The sequence below is a fragment of the Bos taurus genome, chromosome 9, assembly GCF_002263795.3.
Source record: "Bos taurus isolate L1 Dominette 01449 registration number 42190680 breed Hereford chromosome 9, ARS-UCD2.0, whole genome shotgun sequence".
In the NCBI taxonomy this organism is placed as follows: Eukaryota; Metazoa; Chordata; class Mammalia; order Artiodactyla; family Bovidae; genus Bos; species Bos taurus.
In genome coordinates, this window is record NC_037336.1 from 93,828,251 (window position 1) to 93,847,239 (window position 18,989).

Sequence of the window (18,989 nt, forward strand, 5' to 3'; positions counted from 1 at the left end):
TTTTTCACATCAGGTGGTCAAAGTATTTGAGTTTCAGCTTCAGCATCAGTCCTTCCAATAAATATTGAGGACTGATTTCCTTTAGGACTGACTGGTTTGATCTTCTTGCAGTCAACGGGACTCTCGAGTCTTCTCCAACACCACAGTTCAAAAGCATCAATTCTTTGGTCTTTCTTTATAGCCCAACTCTCACATTCATACATGACTACTGGAAAAACCGTAGCTTTGACTAGATGGACCTTAGTTGGCAAAGTAATGTCTCTGCTTTTTAATATGCTGTCTAGGTTGGTCATAACTTTTCTTCCAAGGAGCAAGTGTCTTTTAATTTCATGGCTGCAGTGACCATCTGCAGTGATTTTGGAGCCTAAGAAAATAAAGTCTCTCACTATTTCCATTGTTTCTCCATCTATTTGCCATGATGGGACCAGATGCCAAGATCTTAATTTTCTGAATGTTGAGTTTTAACCCAACACTCCTCTTTCACTTTCATCAAGAGGCTCTCTGTTCCTCTTCACTTTCTGCCGTAAGAGTGGTGTCATCTGCATATCTGAGATTATTGATATTTCTCCTGGCAATCTTGATTCCAGCTTGTGCTTCATCCAGCCCAGCGTTTCTCATGATGTACTCTGCATATAAGTTGAATAAGTAGGGTGACAATATACAGCCTTGATGTACTCCTTTCCCTATTTGGAACCAGTCTGTTGTTCCATGTCCAGTTCTAACTGTTGCTTCCTGACTTGCATACAGATTTCTCAAGAGGCAGGTTCAGTGGTCTGGAATCCCCATCTCTTTAAGAATTTTCCACAGTTTGTTGTGATCCACACAGTCAGAGGTTTTGGCATAGTCAATAAAGCAGAAGTAGATGTTTTTCTGGAACTCTCTTGCTTTTTTGATGATCCAACAGATGTTGGCAATTTGATCTCATTCCTCTGCCTTTTCTAAATCCAACTTGAACATCTGGAAGTTCACTGTTCATGTACTGTTGAAGCCTGGCTTGGAGAATTTTGAGCATTTACTAGCGTGTGAGATGAGTGCAATCGTACAGTAGTTTGAACATTCCTTGGCATTGCCTTTCTTTGGGATTGGAATGAAAACTGACCTTTTCCAGTCCTGTGGCCACTGCTGAGTTTCCCAAATTTGCTGGCATACTCAGTGCAGCACTGTTACAGCATCATCTTTCAGGATTTGAAATAGCTCAACTGGAATTCCGTCACCTCCACTAGCTTTGTTCGTAGTGATGCTTCCTAAGGCCCACTTGACTTCACATTCCAGGATGTATGGCTCTAGGTGAGTGATCACACCATTGTGGTTATCTGGGTCGTGAAGATCTTTTTTGTATAGTTCTTCTGTGTATTCTTGCCATCTCTTCTTAATATCTGCTGCTTCTGTTAGGTCCATACCATTTCTGTCCTTTATTATGCCCATCTTTGCATGAAGTGTTCCCTTGGAATCTCTGATTTTCTTAAAGATATGTCTAGTCTTTCCCATTCTTTTGTTTTCCTCTATTTCTTTGCATTGATTGCTGAGAAAGCCTGTCTTATCTCTCCTTGCTATTCTTTGGAACTCTGCATTCAAATGGGTATATCTTTCCTTTTCTCCTTTGCCTTTCACTTCTCTTCTTTTCACAGCTATTTGTAAGGCCTCCTCAGACAACCATTTTGCCTTTTTGCATTGCTTTTTCTTGGGGATGGTCTTGATCCCTGTCTCCTGTACAGTGTCACGAATCTCTGTCCATAGTTCTTTAGGCACTCTATCAGATCTGATCCCTTAAATCTATTTGTCACTTCCACTGTATAATTGTAAGGGATTTAATTTAGGTCATACCTGAATGTTCTAGTGGTTTTCCCTACTTTCGTCAATAAATGGAAAATAACTTCAAAATGGAAAGTAACTTCAAAACTGGTTCTACTGGAGGTTGATGTAAGAGCATGTAAGATATGAAGTATTTGGAATACCTTATAAAGCAAAATATATTCTACCAGTGTCAAGACTTCTTTATTTGCATCTCTCAACCAAAGACACATTTTTCAGCTCACAAAATTGTAATCAGCTTTTATCTCATGCAACATAAAAGTAACCTTCATAGGATAAAGGCAGGTGTTGGTAATAGTGTATATCAATTAAGATTTGCATTAAAATGTTTTTTTATTTGCCTACAGGCTAGTTTCTGGGCTTGACCCAATTTCCTTCAGGCTGTGAGCAAATGCTAATTTGCATATTTGACCTAATTGACACTCTACCCCTTGTTAGAAATATCTCATCCCTTCTTGAGCTGTCCTTACTCCTTCATGATTTTCTTCATCCTGATTTTAGAGTAAGTCAGTGCATGGGTGGTTGTTAAGGTTTTCACTTTTTTTTTATTTTTCCTAAAAGAGATAGGAACTAACTGTATACATATCTCTTCCTTACAAACTACTTCATGAGATGATATTACCAACCTTATTTTATAGATAAGGAATTAAACTTAGAGATTTATCAACTTAACCCAAAAAAGTATGGATCTGGGCCTGTATTTGTTTCTTATGTTACTGATAACAAATTACCACAAATGGCTTAAAACACACAACATACACATATGCTCTCCAATTTCTGTGGGTTCTCAGCTCAGGGTCACAGTACAAGTCAAGCTGGGAGCCTGGATTCCATTTCTCTGAGCTCGTAGTTGTTGGTAGAACTTAGTTCCTCACAGTTGCTGGACTGAGGTCCTGTTTTCTTGCTGACTGTCATCTGGGGCCTTCTCTGCTTCTAGCAGTTGCCTTCCTTCCTAACACGTGGGCCTCTGACCTGCGTGGCACTGCTTTTCAAGGCCAGCGGAGAGTGTCTCTGACCTGCTCTGTCTCTTAACTCTAGATGCCAACTTAAAGGACCCACATGGGTGCTCTCCCTTTTGGTTAGCTCAGCGAGTTGATTGGTGACTGTAATTACATCTCTGAAATCCCTTTTGCCCTGCAATGTAGATAATCCTGGGAGTGACATCCTGTCCCATTCATGGGTTCACCCCACACTCTGGGAGACTCATACAAGTTGTGTACGTGAAGGGGGCTCAACTTAGAATCCTGCCTCAACAGGGCCCATCTTAACTTTAGACCTTATGCTCTTTGATCGGTATTGTTATCTGTCATATTAAGGATAACAGCACTGACTAGAAAGGGATGTTTGGGCCCTTTGGCATTTGAAAGTGCTTAATTTTTTGTCTGTTACTGAAAATATTTCAGTGCCTGGAAGCAGCGAGCCTTTCATGACGCAAGGACAGATGCCCACCAGCAGCATGCAGGATATGTACAACCAGAGTCCATCTGGAGCCATGTCTAGTCTTGGCATGGGGCCACGGCAGCAGTTTCCCTACGGAACCAGTTATGACCGAAGGTGAGTGTTTCCTAAGATGAAGATGAGATGACTTATTCGAAACTGTGCTTTCCACACACACATCTCTGAGCCCTAGCAGCTGATGTCTGCTTCCTGCTGAAGTTCGGTAGGACTGTACGTGTCAGACGGCTGCCTTCAGTCGATGACTGTAACAGGAACTGGGGAGAAGGACGTTGTCCCCAGGCCACCAATACAGCCGTGTTTTTATTAGTGAATTTTAGAAATATGCCAGGGCTGGGCTGGCCAGGGCACAAGTCTTCTCCCTAAGGATGCAAGAGCCAAGGTTGTCCCAGCCACTGTCACCACACCGAGACTGCCGCTCCAGGGTCCGTGTGTGGCTCCTCCCTTGACCTCAGTGCCTGCCCTCCTCCCCACAGGCTGAGGTCTGGGCAGGTGCCACACTGGGCTGTCAGCAGGCTCGGGCAGCAGTGGGTTCTTGGTGACGTCTTCCAGGCGTTGTTTTTTCAGGTGTTCCCCCTGTCCCCTGCGAACATTTTAAACTGAGAGGGAATGCTTTGCTCCTTAATAAACATCTGATAAAAGCCAGGGTAGCTTTTCTTTTCTCAGGACATCCCCTTGATACTAAAATGGCAAGTAAGGATGCATTACTGGCCCAGATTATTTTAATAAGATAGAATGAAAGTCGTTGAAAGGTCTCAGAGAGGAAGCTGTTCCTCGAATAGTGGCTTAGGGTGGACTTCCTTTGTGAAGAAGGCCCCTGACCGTGGTCCTTACCATGGAAGACCTATCCCTTGCTTGTCATGTTCATTACCTCCCTAACGGAGACTTACTTAGAAACCAAGCCTTCAACTGAATATTTCATTTTTAAAGAAAACCAGTGGAGGTAAAGTAAAGCTCTTTCTCTGACTGTTGCTCTGAGGCAGGCCTCAGGACAGGTGTGGTTTTCATCATTTCCTTGGCGGGGCCTCGGTCCACACTGCTCCCTCTCAGTCCACATGCTGGGTTTTGTAGGTCCAGCTAAGCAGTCAGGTGTCCCTGGTTTAATACAAAGGAAAATTTTGGTTGGAAAAATCACTGTTTTACCAAATCAGGTTTCTTTCTAGCATTCTCTGTGAGCCTGGTTTTTGAGTTACACAATATCGCATGCTCAGAGCTACTTTGTACTTTTTAATAGTGACTGGGGAATCTCAAATTCTCATTCTGACCTTCTAATGAAGGTTTAGTTGTGAAATCCGCCTTAGTCACTTAACCGCTGTGTGAAGTCTGATGTACCAGATCAAGGATTTTTACTAAGATTTGGTTTGTTTTTGAGAGTCCAGGAAAAGCTTTTGGAGGGGGAAGAGGCAAGGGATAGGCTGATGAGATCAGAAGGAGAACAGTCGTCCTCGGACATATATTCTTAAAGGAACCTGAGCAAATATACTTTTCTGAAGTGAAGTGAAGTTGCTCAGTCGTGTCCGACTCTTTGCACCCCCATTCCAGGCAAGAATACTGGAATGGTTTGCCATTTCCTTCTCCAGGAGATCTTCCTGACCCAGGGATTGAACCCAGGTCTCCCGCATTGTAGGCAGATGCTTTACCATCTGAGCCACCAGGGAAGATATATAGTTTTCTATTTCTTCTCAGATGCTTTCTGGAATGCAGCATGGCCCAGGTGTAGAAGTTATTTTGGCCTTATCACATTAGGATTTGAGCTTCCCGGGTAGCTCAATGGTAAAGAATCTGCCTGCCAATGCCATGAGTTCGATCCCTGGGTCGGGAAGATTGCCTGAAGAATCTCTATGGACAGAGGAGCCTGGCGGGCTACAGTCCATGGGGTCGCACAAGAGTCGGACACGATTGAGCGACTAAACAACATTAGGATTTCCTTCATTAAGTTTTCTCTTCTGAAAAGTGTTACTTGTTCAGCTTAAATTTCATCCACATCAATTATACTTCTTTTCTCCTAACTATAAGCTTGCCTCCAGATTTCAATGTCATTAGCAGAAACTTCCCTTGTCTGTTTTACATGTGATGTTCTAAATTTTCATTTATTTTCTTTCTTATTCTCATTCCTTGACCAGTATTGTTTCTTACAAAATTCAGTATACTAACTACATCAGTTTAATTTCTGAAGTTTCAATTCTGTTGTTCTTTTAAACATGTATTTTTATGGTACTTATAATTTCTCAATATGAAATAAAAGTATGTTTATTCCCATTTTAAGATTTAACAGAAGTACATTTAAATCATCCCTATTATCCTTTTTTTGTTGTTGTTGACTTTTGGGGCCATAGAACTTTGAAATTTTGAGTAGTTATGTCTATACCAACTTAGTATCGTTTGGACTGATTTTGAAGGATTCCTTTAAAAAACTTGCACATTTTATACTCAGGATGAGGAAATTAGAAACAGAAACATTTTCCACGTTTATATGTCAATACTCTGGTGCTCCTAGAAATACTGCTTTGACTCTTAGGTTCTTCTGTTGTTTCTCACGCTCGTTAATGCCTCACTTCAGGGTGTGTCATGCGCTCCCTGGTCCCTCAGTAGATGGGCGGGGCCCCTCCTCAAAGACAGAGGGTGCCAGCCCATCCAGTGGGACTCCTTGCCCCACCGGCCAGGGCTTGGCAGCACTCCCAAAACGGGTGCTGTCCTCCTTCCACTGGGAGGGGAAGTGCTGCTGCTGCTCACAGTGCCTGTCAGGAGGAGGCCATGGAGGAAAGACAGCATGGAGTGTCCAGAAGTGGGCTCTTCCTCCCTCCCTTGGCCCGAGGTCCACGGTCAGTGAAGTTTTCTTTGAATGCTTCATTCTAGGCATGAACCTTATGGGCAGCAGTACCCGGGCCAAGGCCCTCCCTCAGGACAGCCGTCATATGGAGGACACCAGCCAGGCCTGTACCCACAGCAGACGGTGAGTTGGCAAGCAGCGTGCATCTCTGTGCTTTCTGTTTAAAATTCAGACTCACATACTTCTGAAGACTTTTAGGAAGTATAACCAAAATGACATGTAACAATCAGGTTATATTTGCTTATGCTAAAAAGTATTCTTAGGATTTTGAAATCAGTAGGTTAGAAGTAGCTCTTGAAAAGGACACTCATCCTTGTAAATAATAAGCCCAAATTCAAGTATATTTTAGACATATGTCTACTCTATATACTATTATATCAATTGACATTTTAGCACAGAAATTTGTCAATATATTTTAGTGAATATGTAGGGTGAACAGCTTAAAATATTATATGCTAATAGTGAAAGTTGATCTCTTTTAAGAATAAGATTATTTAAACTGTGTAGGCTAGGTGTGTAGGTGCGTGCTGTTGACAACGTGCTGCAGCTCAGCAGTTGCGAGGTGTGTGAACTAACCACGGCTAACACAGAGGAGCGCACGTCAGACACAGGAATTTGCTGTCGCTAAACAACTCTTCAGGTCTAAGACCTCTTGTAAAATAGAAGGGGTTTTAAACATTAATTTGACCAGAGCATGTTTGTATAGAGACTTGTATCATCAAATCAGCACCTTAAACAGTGTTCTGCCATATGCGTGCCTCCGTCCCGCGCTCTCATCAGGAGCTTCCCACCCCATCCAGTGGTGGAAGCCACGGCCTCCTGGGAGGAGAGCTCCGTGAGGCCGTACCAGCCCTGTCCTCAGAGGTTCTCCTGGAGGAGACCCACATCAGCTGGAGGCTGGGGTGGGGTTCATCCAATGTCAGGTGTCGGGCACAGGTCAGAGTGAGGAGCCAAGCTGTGTATGGAGGCATTTCTGTAAAGTTAGGCCCAAGGGGTCTGTTTAGTCCCGGAGCCCTTCAGGCTGGCCCTCAGAGCGCTCCGTCACTTGTGGTGAGGTCTCCAGCTACCTACACAAGCCATCCCCGTGATCTCCAAGCCCCAGTTCTGCGCGGCCTGTGTGGTAGTCACCCTCTCCTTGCTCTCCCAAATCCACCTGGAGAATACCAGGAGAGGAGGCTGGTTTTTTCACCCATGCCCTGCTCTCCCAGATCTGCCTGGAGAATACCAGGAGAGGAGGCTGGTTTTTTCACCCATGCCCTGCTCTCCCAAATCTGCCTGGAGAATACCAGGAGAGGAGGCTGGTTTTTTCCCACAGAAGTTTTGAAGTACACAAACAGTACGTGCAGTGGTTTGTGTAGTGCTGAGCATCACACATAAACTGTTAGTCTGTGGACATGGGCGCTGCCCATATTCATTTTGAAATGAACATTCCACCAGGTAATAACTATTTTGCCTGATTTAAGTGCGTGATTATACCTGTAAAAGCACATTAGTGTGATCTGTCTCTGTGAATTTTCAGAACTACAAGCGCCATATGGATGGCATGTATGGGCCTCCAGCCAAACGCCACGAGGGAGACATGTACAACATGCAGTATGGCAGCCAGCAGCAGGAGATGTACAACCAGTACGGGAGCTCCTACTCCGGCCCGGACCGGAGGCCCTTGCAGGGACAGTATCCTTACCCCTACAACCGAGAGAGGATGCAGGGCCCGGGGCAGATACAGCCACATGCCATCCCTCCGCAGATGATGGGCGGCCCGATGCAGTCGTCCTCCAACGAAGGGCCTCAGCAGAGCATGTGGGCGACCCGCAACGATATGCCTTATCCCTACCAGAACAGGCAAGGCCCTGGCGGCCCCACGCAGGCCCCGCCTTACCCCGGCATAAACCGCACCGATGACATGATGGTCCCTGATCAGAGGATAAACCACGAGAGCCAGTGGCCTTCCCACGTCAGCCAGCGTCAGCCTTACATGTCCTCGTCAGCCTCCATGCAGCCCATCACGCGCCCGCCTCAGTCGTCCTACCAGACGCCACCCTCACTGCCAAACCACATCTCCAGGGCGCCCAGCCCCGCCTCCTTCCAGCGCTCCCTGGAGAGCCGCATGTCTCCCAGCAAGTCCCCCTTCCTCCCCTCCATGAAGATGCAGAAGGTCATGCCCACCGTCCCCACGTCCCAGGTCACCGGGCCACCCCCCCAGCCGCCCCCCATCAGAAGGGAGATCACCTTCCCTCCTGGCTCCGTGGAAGCCTCACAGCCAGTCCTGAAACAAAGGCGGAAGATTACCTCAAAAGATATCGGTAAGCATTCCCAAAGCTCTGCTCCTGAAATGATTTCCTGTTGCCATCTAGAATTTTAATTTTGGGTTAGATGTAGTTGGATAACCTCAAAGGGATGAAATTCTGTGACTGCAGACTATCAGGACGTGCTTTTGTGCAGGAGCAATAGTTGGAAGGCACTACTCTGAACTGAGAAGGAGAATTAAAACGGATTTCTTGCATGTGAGTGTTACTCGTGTGAGAGGGCAGAGCCCCAGGTGAGAGATGGGGACTCCTCGGTAACTGTGGACTGTATTTTGGGCTTAAAGATTTTATCTTAACCAAACACATAATCTCTGCCGTGTGTGCTTAAGATGCTTAGTGTTCCACAGCTGCAAGGCTGATGGAACACTAGGGTGGCCTGAGAAAATTTGACAGCAAGCCACTCTGTAATTTTGGTAAGGACATAAAGACAGTGAGTTCCCCTTGGAGCAAAACCAGAAAACTGACTATGCTACATAGACAGACACATAATATGCTATATGGAACTTCACATGTGGATAGAATTTAGGTGATCCCTGCAGCACTGTTGACAGGACCAAGGAGCTCTTTCAGGTGAACACCAATGTCATACACGTTTATCCAGGTGGAATCTTGTAAATCCTAATTAGACATTTGGAAAATCTGGGAATACACACAGTTTTTCTGCATTATTTTTTAAGTACTTTTAACACAGCTAAGGAAATAATAGAGTTCAGTTTTATCCAAACTTTTTTTCCCAAAAGTCTCAAAATCACGTGATTCAAAGTTCTTTGCAGTGATGAGAAAATTAAATATTTTAAAGATATGACCATTGTTTATAATCATTGGACATTAAGGGCAGGGGGGCGGTACGGGGAAGTAAGGCATTCTACACAGAGGACGTGCTGAAGGCAAGAGAGAAACAGACCCTGGGCACCGTATTACATATGGTAATATATATGTAAAAATATATGCATGTATTTAAGTAAACGTGTGTGTGTGTGTTAGTCACTCAGTCATGTCTGACTCTCTGTGACCCCGTGAACTATAGCCTACCAGGCTTCTCTGTCCATGGGATTTTTCAGGCAAGAATATTGGAGTGAGCTGCCATTTCCTTCTCCAATTTAAGTAAAAAAATACATTTAAATTTGAAAAAAAATTCTCAGTGCATGTTATACCAGCCTAGGGAAACTTACGTTCCTGATGTTAAAATGAAATTTGCCCTTCTATTATGCAAGTATTATGTGCCTCTCTTAGAAAATTTGAAAATTAGATGAAATTAAAATAAAAGTGGACACCCACGGCCCCTCCCACACAGGAGTTGGCATCTGGCCTGGCTGCTGCTGTGGGGAGTTCCAGCTGCTCACACCATGTGCTTCCACCAGTTTCCTGAGATAGCTTCCCTTAAAATTTCAGACACACGATGGACCTCCCCTCCAGCCCCATCTCGTGACAAATCTTATAAACCTTTGCTCTCATCGTTCCTCTTAGCCTCCATCTCAGGCCAGGCTCCTAAAAAACCAGAACCGTCAAAATGCTAGTACTTGTCAACAGCATGCTGTGTGGTCCAGAGCTCAGACAGAAGACGGCATGGAAGAATGAAAGCTTTCTATCAGTGAGCATGCTGTTTGGGAATTAAATTTTGTTTATATTCTGCATACTCACCAGCCTTCTGAAGATGCTACCTTGACACATTTGTGAATAGAGTCAAAGACGACAAATACAGAAAGAATCATTCCCACTTCTGTTTAACCTGCAAAGCAGAAAGCTCTTCACCTACAGAAGTTTCTGAGTCGGTTGTCAACCTCCACGTGAAATGACCATGTTTAATTGTCCCTTGGAACCTTGGTTTAAATCGATATTTTAACTTAACATTCTGCTTTTTCTTCTTCTTTTGTTATTTTCTATTCTTTCATGCGTAGAGTTAATATTAATCATGTCCTTATTCTTCCACCCATTTTTAGTTACTCCAGAGGCCTGGCGTGTGATGATGTCCCTTAAGTCAGGTCTCTTGGCTGAAAGTACTTGGGCTTTGGACACTATTAATATTCTTCTCTATGACGACAGCACTGTCGCTACTTTCAATCTCTCCCAGGTAAGCCAGCACCAGTCCAACTGAGAAGCAAATTAGAAGAAGAAAATAAAGTAGTGTATAATGCTTAAGCTAATGCCTAAAGCAGGTAGGACTCCCCAGCTAAAATTTTTTATCATTACAGTTAACTATAAACCAACATCAATCAGTGTATAGCTGTCTGAGAATTTTGTCTGGAACAATAATTTATTTCAGTCTTTAGTATAAACACACATGTATATTTCTCATAAGAAAACAGTGACCTTGTGTGCACATGCATGTGTGTGCATAGAATAGACAGTAGTGGCAAAATCAAACTGTTGTTTATAATGAGCATTAGCAGGCCAGTGAGAATTAATCCAAATGTAACATAAAGTTACGGCTGTAGTCAGTGTTGGAAGAGACATCACCATGCAATAAGTTGCAGTGAGACCATACCCTGTTTTTCAGGGGGACCTAACATCTTTCTATTAATTAAAAAAGTATAAAATTTAAAAAGACTGTTTATATTACAGAAAATATATAGAGAGAGAGTGAAGTAAACAGTTTAATGAACCCCTTGTACCATCGTTCATGCAGTAGTAATGAAGTCATGGTCAAACTTGTTTCTTGATGTGTTCCCTCCCATTTCTGCCCCCCTCTAGTTTATTTTGAAGCAGTCATTTAAAAGCCTCCTACCTTTAAAAACCCTCCTTTGATCTGTGCTAAGCTTGAAGTAGCTTCTAGCATAATAGCTGGAAGAGAGAAGGAGCTGAGGATTAGGAAAAAGGCCGAAGAGCCAGCTGGACTACAAATTTTTTTAAGAAATATTTAGAAACAAAAATCAGAAAAGGTCATTTTCCCTACTGTGTATGAACAACTCTGCTTTTGTTGAAAAAAGCCAAAACATCTAATTCCCTCCCTTCTGTTGAACTAGGACCAGAATCTTCCACTTCCTCTTCTCTCCTTTAACTCCTCATTTTAGCCCTGAAAGGCAGTTTTTCAGTTGATACCAAGTATATTAATAAGATCATAAACATCGCATGAAGTCCATTTTAATAGAAAATAAGTATTAAGAACATATACTACCTTTGCTAGAGTAATAAATTTCCCTCCTTAGGCTGGGTGAGCTGCTGTTGAGCACAATTTTTCATAACCAGCATTGCTTCAGCAATTTTCCCTCTTCCCTTGTCCTGGGAAAAAATTAAGCTTTATGTTGGGGGCGAGATGGGAAGGGGTGACATCCAGACCTCCACTTAAAAAATTGTGCCTTCGTACCCTAAAAGCAAGCTCTACCTGGCTGGTACTTGGGTGTCCCCTTACTTCTTTATAATTGTTTCAAACTACCTCGCGGGAAACTTACAGCCAGATAATGAAATTATAGTCAATTTCCATAACACCTATCATTAAGAAATCCTTGTTTACTTACTTATCCTTCATCATCCCTAAATGCAGCAGCATTGGTATTGAGGGAGGGGAGTATGTTGGTTCTCTTGATATAAACATCCGCTTAAAGGAAACAGAGCTGGTTCTCAGAGTTGCTTTTGTCTTTCGGCTGGAGTTGGGAATAGCTGAAATATAAAAGTGCATTCTGTGAAACATTCTCATTCATTTATCTCAGGGACTAAATTGATTTGTTTCTAATTTTCTGTGTTTATGAGCTACTACATTGCTGAAATTATCTTCTCCCCAAAATATATGGAGAATGTAAATTAGAATAACCTGTGGCACCTAAGACAAAAATAACCATAAAATCCTAAGAATAATAACCATAAAAATCTAGGCAAGCAGAGTTTCAGATAAATAAAAGAGGAGAACAGACTCACTTTGGGTGAATGAGTCTATAAAATCCACGTTCCCACTCTTCTAGTAAGAATGGTACTGTGTCTAAGCCAGAAACAAAGGTAAAGAACAGCAGAGCACTCCCTCGGGGATAGTATCAGAAATGGGAAAGTAACAAGTAAGTTTTCATGTTAATGGTGTAAGAAAGTAAACACCAAGTAAGAAAGATAGTAAGTGTTTATTAATGAAAAATTCAGGAAGATAGTTCTAACTTACACATGGTTTCTTTTTCTTGGCCTAGCCAAAAAAAAACATTAAAATGTGAAAATAATCATAGAGATGCATGGCTAGCTAGCAGGATTTTCACCCTCTCAGTCACACTGGAGAGGTTATGACATTGTACCTCTTCTCTTTCTCACCCTCTCCAGTTGTCCGGATTTCTCGAACTTTTAGTAGAGTATTTCAGGAAATGCTTGATTGACATTTTTGGAATTCTTACGGAATATGAAGTGGGAGACCCCAGCCAAAAAGCACTTGATCACAATGCAGCAAAGAGAGATGACAGCCAGTCCTTAGCCGACGATTCTGGGAGAGAGGAAGAAGATGCTGAATGTATTGAGGAGGAGGAGGATGAGGAGGACGAGGAGGAGGAAGACAGTGGGAGGGCGGAGACGGAGGACAGGAGCAGTGCAGCTGTGGCCTCCCCCGATGCCACCACAGATCTAAAGGAGAAGCCCAGGCAAGCCAGTAAATTTGACAAGCTGCCAATCAAGATAGTCAAAAAGAACAACCTGTTTGTCGTCGACCGCTCTGACAAGCTGGGTCGCGTTCAGGAGTTCAGCAGTGGACTTCTGCACTGGCAGCTCGGCGGGGGAGATACCACTGAGCACATCCAGACTCACTTCGAGAGCAAGATGGAGATTCCTCCTCGCAGGCGGCCGCCTCCCACTTTGAGCTCCACAGGCAGAAAGAAAGACCAGGAAGGCAAAGGGGATTCTGACGAGCACCAAGAGAAAAGCATCATCGCAACCATTGATGATGTCCTATCTGCTCGGCCAGGGGCTCTGCCTGAAGACGCAAACCCTGGTACCCAGACCGAAAGCAGCAAGTTTCCCTTTGGAATCCATCAAGCCAGAAGTCACCGCAACATCAAGCTGCTGGAGGACGAGCCAAGGAGCCGGGACGAGGCCCCGCTCTGCACCATCGCACACTGGCAGGACTCGCTGGCCAAGCGCTGCATCTGCGTGTCCAATATTGTCCGGAGCTTGTCTTTTGTGCCTGGGAATGACGCGGAAATGTCCAAACACCCGGGCCTGGTGCTGATCCTGGGGAAGCTGATTCTTCTTCACCACGAGCATCCCGAGAGAAAACGAGCGCCGCAGACCTACGAGAAGGAGGAAGACGAGGACAAAGGGGTGGCCTGCAGCAAAGATGAGTGGTGGTGGGACTGCCTCGAGGTCTTAAGGGACAACACGCTGGTCACCTTGGCCAACATTTCTGGGCAGCTAGACTTGTCCGCTTACACGGAAAGCATCTGCTTGCCAATTTTGGATGGCTTGCTGCACTGGATGGTGTGCCCATCAGCAGAGGCACAAGACCCCTTTCCCACGGTGGGACCCAACTCTGTCCTGTCGCCTCAGAGACTCGTGCTGGAGACGCTCTGTAAACTCAGCATCCAGGACAACAATGTGGACCTGATCTTGGCCACGCCTCCGTTTAGTCGTCAGGAGAAATTCTATGCCACGTTAGTTAGGTACGTTGGGGATCGCAAAAACCCAGTCTGTCGAGAAATGTCCATGGCGCTTTTATCGAACCTTGCCCAAGGGGACGCACTGGCTGCAAGGGCCATAGCTGTCCAGAAGGGAAGCATCGGAAACTTGATAAGCTTCCTAGAGGATGGGGTCACAATGGCCCAGTATCAGCAGAGCCAGCACAACCTCATGCACATGCAGCCCCCGCCCCTAGAGCCCCCTAGCGTGGACATGATGTGCAGGGCGGCCAAGGCTCTGCTGGCCATGGCCAGAGTGGACGAGAACCGCTCCGAGTTCCTTCTGCACGAGGGCCGATTGCTGGATATCTCAATATCAGCCGTTCTGAACTCTCTGGTGGCATCTGTCATCTGCGATGTACTGTTTCAGATCGGGCAGTTATGACATCAGTGAGAAGGCAGCCTGTGTGAGTGAAGACTATAGAGGCTCCCGTGTAACTGGCTGTGTTCTGTTCTTGTTTCTCCAGCGTAGGACGAAGGAAAGAAAATCTTTGCTCCTCTGCCCCATCCACTATTTACCAATTGGGAATTAAAGAGATAATTAATTCGAACAGTTATAAAATTAATATTTGCTGTCTGTGTGTACAAGTACATCCTTTCGGGGTTTTTTTATTTTGTTTTTTTTTTTTTTTAACCAAAGTTGCTGTCTAGTGCATTCAAAGGTCACTTTTTGTTTTTCAGATTTTCTTTTTAATGTTCTTTTCCATGTCATATTGCATTTTTGGGGGAAGCAAATTGACTTTAAAGAAAAAAGTTAACGGCAAAAGATGCTATAAGATGGGAAAATTTCACCACACTGAGACAAAAAGGCGAAAACTTATCGATTTCCTAGCTATGTTATTCTTCAAATAATGAAAAAATTGCAACTGTATCCCATCGTCCAAAGCTCTGTGCAATAGAAATTTCTAGGTAGGATAGCGGGGGCTCACGAAGGTGTGTCAGGCAGCGGTTGAAGTAGGAAATGATACTGGTTTCTCCACAGGAAAATGGTTACATTAGGCTAGGAGCAAAATGGTTTTTTTAAGTTAAGATTGAAAACATACCTGACAACGATGAATGGAAATCGCTTCCTCACCACTAGCGTCATGTCTGCTGTCTGTCGTTTGACCTTCCACATGACAGTTCTTCACAATTCCTTTAATCATTTTTTAAATATTTTTTTTACTGCCTTTGGGCTGTGATGTATATAGAAGTTGTACATTAAACATACCCTCATTTTTTTTCTTTTTTCTTTTTTTTTTTTTAGTAAAAAGTTTTTAGTTTCTTTTTCATGATGTGGTAACTACGAAGTGATGGTAGATTTAAATAATTTTTTATTTTTATTTTATATATTTTTTCATTAGGGCCATATCTCCAAAAAAAAGAAAAAATACAAAAAACAAAAACAAGAAAAAAAAAACAAAAAAAAGAGGGTAATGTACAAGTTTCTGTATGTATAAAGTCATGCTCTATTTCGGGAGAGCAGCTGATCACAATTTGCTTCATGAATCAAGGTGTGGAAATGGTTGCATATGGATTGATTTACACAATGGTTACTAGTACAGACAAAAAAAATACAACTAAAAGGAAGAAACACAACTTCAAAAATTTTTCAGTGACGAGAATCCACATTTGTATTTCAAGATAATGTAGTTTAAAAAAAAAAAACTTGATGTAAATTCCTCCTTTTCCTCTGGCTTAATGAATATCATTTATTCAGTATAAAATCTTTATATGTTCCACATGTTAAGAATAAATGTACATTAAATCTTGTTAAGCACTGTGATGGGTGTTCTTGAATACTGTTCTAGTTTCCTTAAAATGGTTTCATAGTAACCAAGTTAAAGGGGGGAAACAACCCTGTACTAACATAGCCCCTCATTATGAAACCCTGAGGTCAGGAGGGACCTTTAAGGGTTACCTACTTTAGAGTGGGGAGCAAGAGTTTGATTTTCTCAAAGGATTTCAATAACTGGCCTTTGTTTGAAGCAGTCAACTCTGACAATATGGCGGTCTGAGAATTTTCCGTGTCTGGGGGCGGTGGCTGCCAGCCCGTGAGGTGGGATCACTGGCCTGACAGTGTAACACCCTGCCTTTTTCTAACCCCATCCTAATTTCGATCAGAGTTCAATCTATTCTGTGTTTTTCCTGTGTGCCTCAAAGTTATTTTGCATTTAGTTTACTCCACCTTGTATAATATTTATATTGTGCAATGTTAAAAAGAATATGTTATATTGTATGTGGTGTACATAGTGCAAAGTGATTATTTCTATTTCAGGGCATATTAATATTCTCATATTCCTTCCTGTCCTGGTGCACAGTAGCTTTTGATTACTAGTCACTTCTAGTTTAAACTTAATTTCTTCCTGGGTCATTGACTGTTCTCGTGTAACAATCGATTTCTTTGAAACTGCTGCAGAGTTAAACCATTAGCGGACACCCTTCTGACTCTACCTCTTCACACCACCCTGCCAATCTCAGCAGACTCAAAACTTCCAAGTTTATTCGCCAGACCTGTTGTCTGGGTGCACATTACTCACAGTAATACATGGAAGAGTTAGATGAGAGCGCTTGGTTACAATGAGAGGGTGGAATGGGACTCTCGTGTCATAAAAGGTTTTTTTCCTGCAAGCATTCTCATCATCTGTCAACTCCCACATTACTCAGTCGTCTTATATAATAATGCAGCCAAATTTATGTTGAATTTAAAACCCATTTATAATTCTACTTTAAATTTATCTGCTTGCTAGGAACAGATTCTAGTGCTCCAAGCTTCAAATTTGGAGATTTGTAAGAGGGAATTCAATATTATTCTAATTCCTCTCTTACAGAGTATGAATAAAAGGTGTATACAAACTTTGAAGTTTGTCAATCAAAAGAGTGAAATATTACAAGAGACTGTTGTTGTCATGGTTTGAGTTGTAATCAATATCTAGAGTCTGACCACTGAGCAACAAGATTTTACATACTGATACGTGATGTAATCTCTAGAATAATCCAGGAAGATTTTAGCATCCTTTCTACATTCTTACCCCAGAATGAAGACTACAGAAGCCCGTGAAGAACTTACAGCCTGCCTGACATCATCTTGCCTACAAACTGAGTTATTGCTTTGTCCTAAAAATTAGTTGGTTTTTTTCCCTATGAGGCTTTTCAGAAATTTACAGGATGCCCATACTTTAAATGTGTACAAAAAAAAAAAAAAGATTAAAATAAAGGTGCAAAGAAAGTTTAGTATTTTGGAATGGTGCTATAAAGTTGAATGTGTTGGTATTTGAATTTTTTAATGTCACAGAGGATATTACTGGGTGGCATGTGTGCAGAAATAATTATTCAAATGTTTTATTTAAGATCAAGAATGATATAGAATCAGTTTTTGTTGGTGAATGTGGCCTATTCAAAAACTAGTTAGGTGGTTTTTTAAAAATTATAATAGAGAATGATTTTTTAAAGGGGTTATGAACAGTTTGATAATGCAGAATGTAAGCTATTAACTACCTCTTTTACGAAAAGAAGATGGCTTTCGCCCTGAAATCATTCATTTACCAACTGTTGGAAATACTTCATTTTTTATCAAACACCATGTACAAATTCCCATTATCTGTTCACCTGCAAGGAAGCAAAGAGTATTATAAAAGAGCCAAAGTGACCAATCAAATAGTCCATTTTCTTCTCGCTGAGTTTTGTTTCACTTTCTTACCTGGGACACCGAGCACAGCTGCCTGATCAGTCTGCGCTCCACCACCCCCATCACCTCCCTCAGAGACCCTCAGAGTCAAACGAGCTTTTAAAACTGCCAATACATATTTGGGGGGGATAGTAAATAACCTGCTAAGATGTCACACTATTCATTACTTTAGCAGAAATGCATTGAGCACGTGCTGTGTGCGAAGCTCTGTTCAGGTGCTGAAGGGTCATTCATGAGCAAAGACCCTGATTCAGTTACGTTCTGGTTGTTCTTGTCAGATAATTGTAGAAATAAACTCATCTTCCAAATCCAGTGTTTATGCATTAAGAACACTGAGTATGTATATTTTGTTGACTAAGAAATGAAGTGAGGCTCTAGCTATGGGAACCAGAGTCTGGTAAGAAGGGGTCTGGACTGAAAGAACTCAGCCACGTCACCATGTGGCCTGACCCACATGCTTTTGAGTCTAGAACATGCACTGGGCAGCTGGTCTGCAGCCCCTTCCAGCTCTGCAGTGTGACTCAGGCACCCGTTGCCCTTCCCACTCTGCACACGAGGGTGCTTGTGCGTTCTCAAGTGCAGGGGAAAAACCCAGAGTCATAGCCTGGCACCCAGTGATCCCAGCTTACGCGATCAGCCCTTGGAAGTTCAGAAATTGACTGAAGCTATACAAGGAGACCTTGTTTAGGGCTTTTTGTTCTGAAGTCCCACAGACAGCCACATGTACCCATGCCCATCTCCAGTCACCACGTTTCATGCTTCTATCCGTGGATTTGTGGTCCTTCTTTTGTTTTATGATGATCCAAGTCATGCAATCCCCTCAAATGCCAAAGTTAAGTTAATCTACTTCGGGGTTTAAATACATGAAACCCCGAGCGGAAGTTGGGGGAAGACCATCTAATGTGTCCCAAAGTACAAGACTCCTCTTTCTTCCTGAATCTGATTTCAAGGACTTATTTTACCCCAGCTTTTTCTAAAGTATAATCTAAAGAACAGAAGTGATCTCAAAACAAAACCCACTCCTTACATATTCTCCTCTTGGGCATCTATAATCCACAGTATCACTTTAGAGAGTCTGAGAAATCCTACAGAAAAAGAAACCTTTTTATCCCAAGCATTTCCTGACTTAATCAACCTTGGAAGTTTTTTAAAATCCATATAAACATGCTGCCGAAGCTTGGGAAAATAATGGCATTAGCTGAGGAGCGTGCCTAGCTTCTAAAACGCCCATGTGCCTTGCTTATCCTCAGTGTATTCTTATTTCTTCCACTGAAATTGAGATATCCTTGAAGGAGATGTCAAGGAATCTTCTCTTGCTGTCTCTACAACCTTCAGTGAACGAG

General features: G+C 42.8%; 1 protein-coding gene across 9 annotated transcripts in view; it reads left to right on the forward strand.

Annotated features, from left to right (window-relative positions):
* ARID1B (AT-rich interaction domain 1B) overlaps positions 1–17,203 on the forward strand; it is a 440,470-nt gene extending 423,267 nt beyond the window's left edge. For all 9 annotated transcript variants that reach the window (XM_024997101.2, XM_024997106.2, XM_024997102.2 and 6 more), the window contains 5 exons: positions 3,216–3,366; positions 6,124–6,220; positions 7,617–8,400; positions 10,344–10,474; positions 12,640–17,203. In XM_024997101.2, the coding sequence (XP_024852869.2) occupies positions 3,216–3,366; positions 6,124–6,220; positions 7,617–8,400; positions 10,344–10,474; positions 12,640–14,364 (2,888 nt within the window). In that variant the 3' untranslated portion in view covers positions 14,365–17,203. The remainder of the gene's footprint in view (positions 1–3,215; positions 3,367–6,123; positions 6,221–7,616; positions 8,401–10,343; positions 10,475–12,639) is intronic.
* The last annotated feature ends 1,786 nt before the right edge of the window (positions 17,204–18,989 follow it).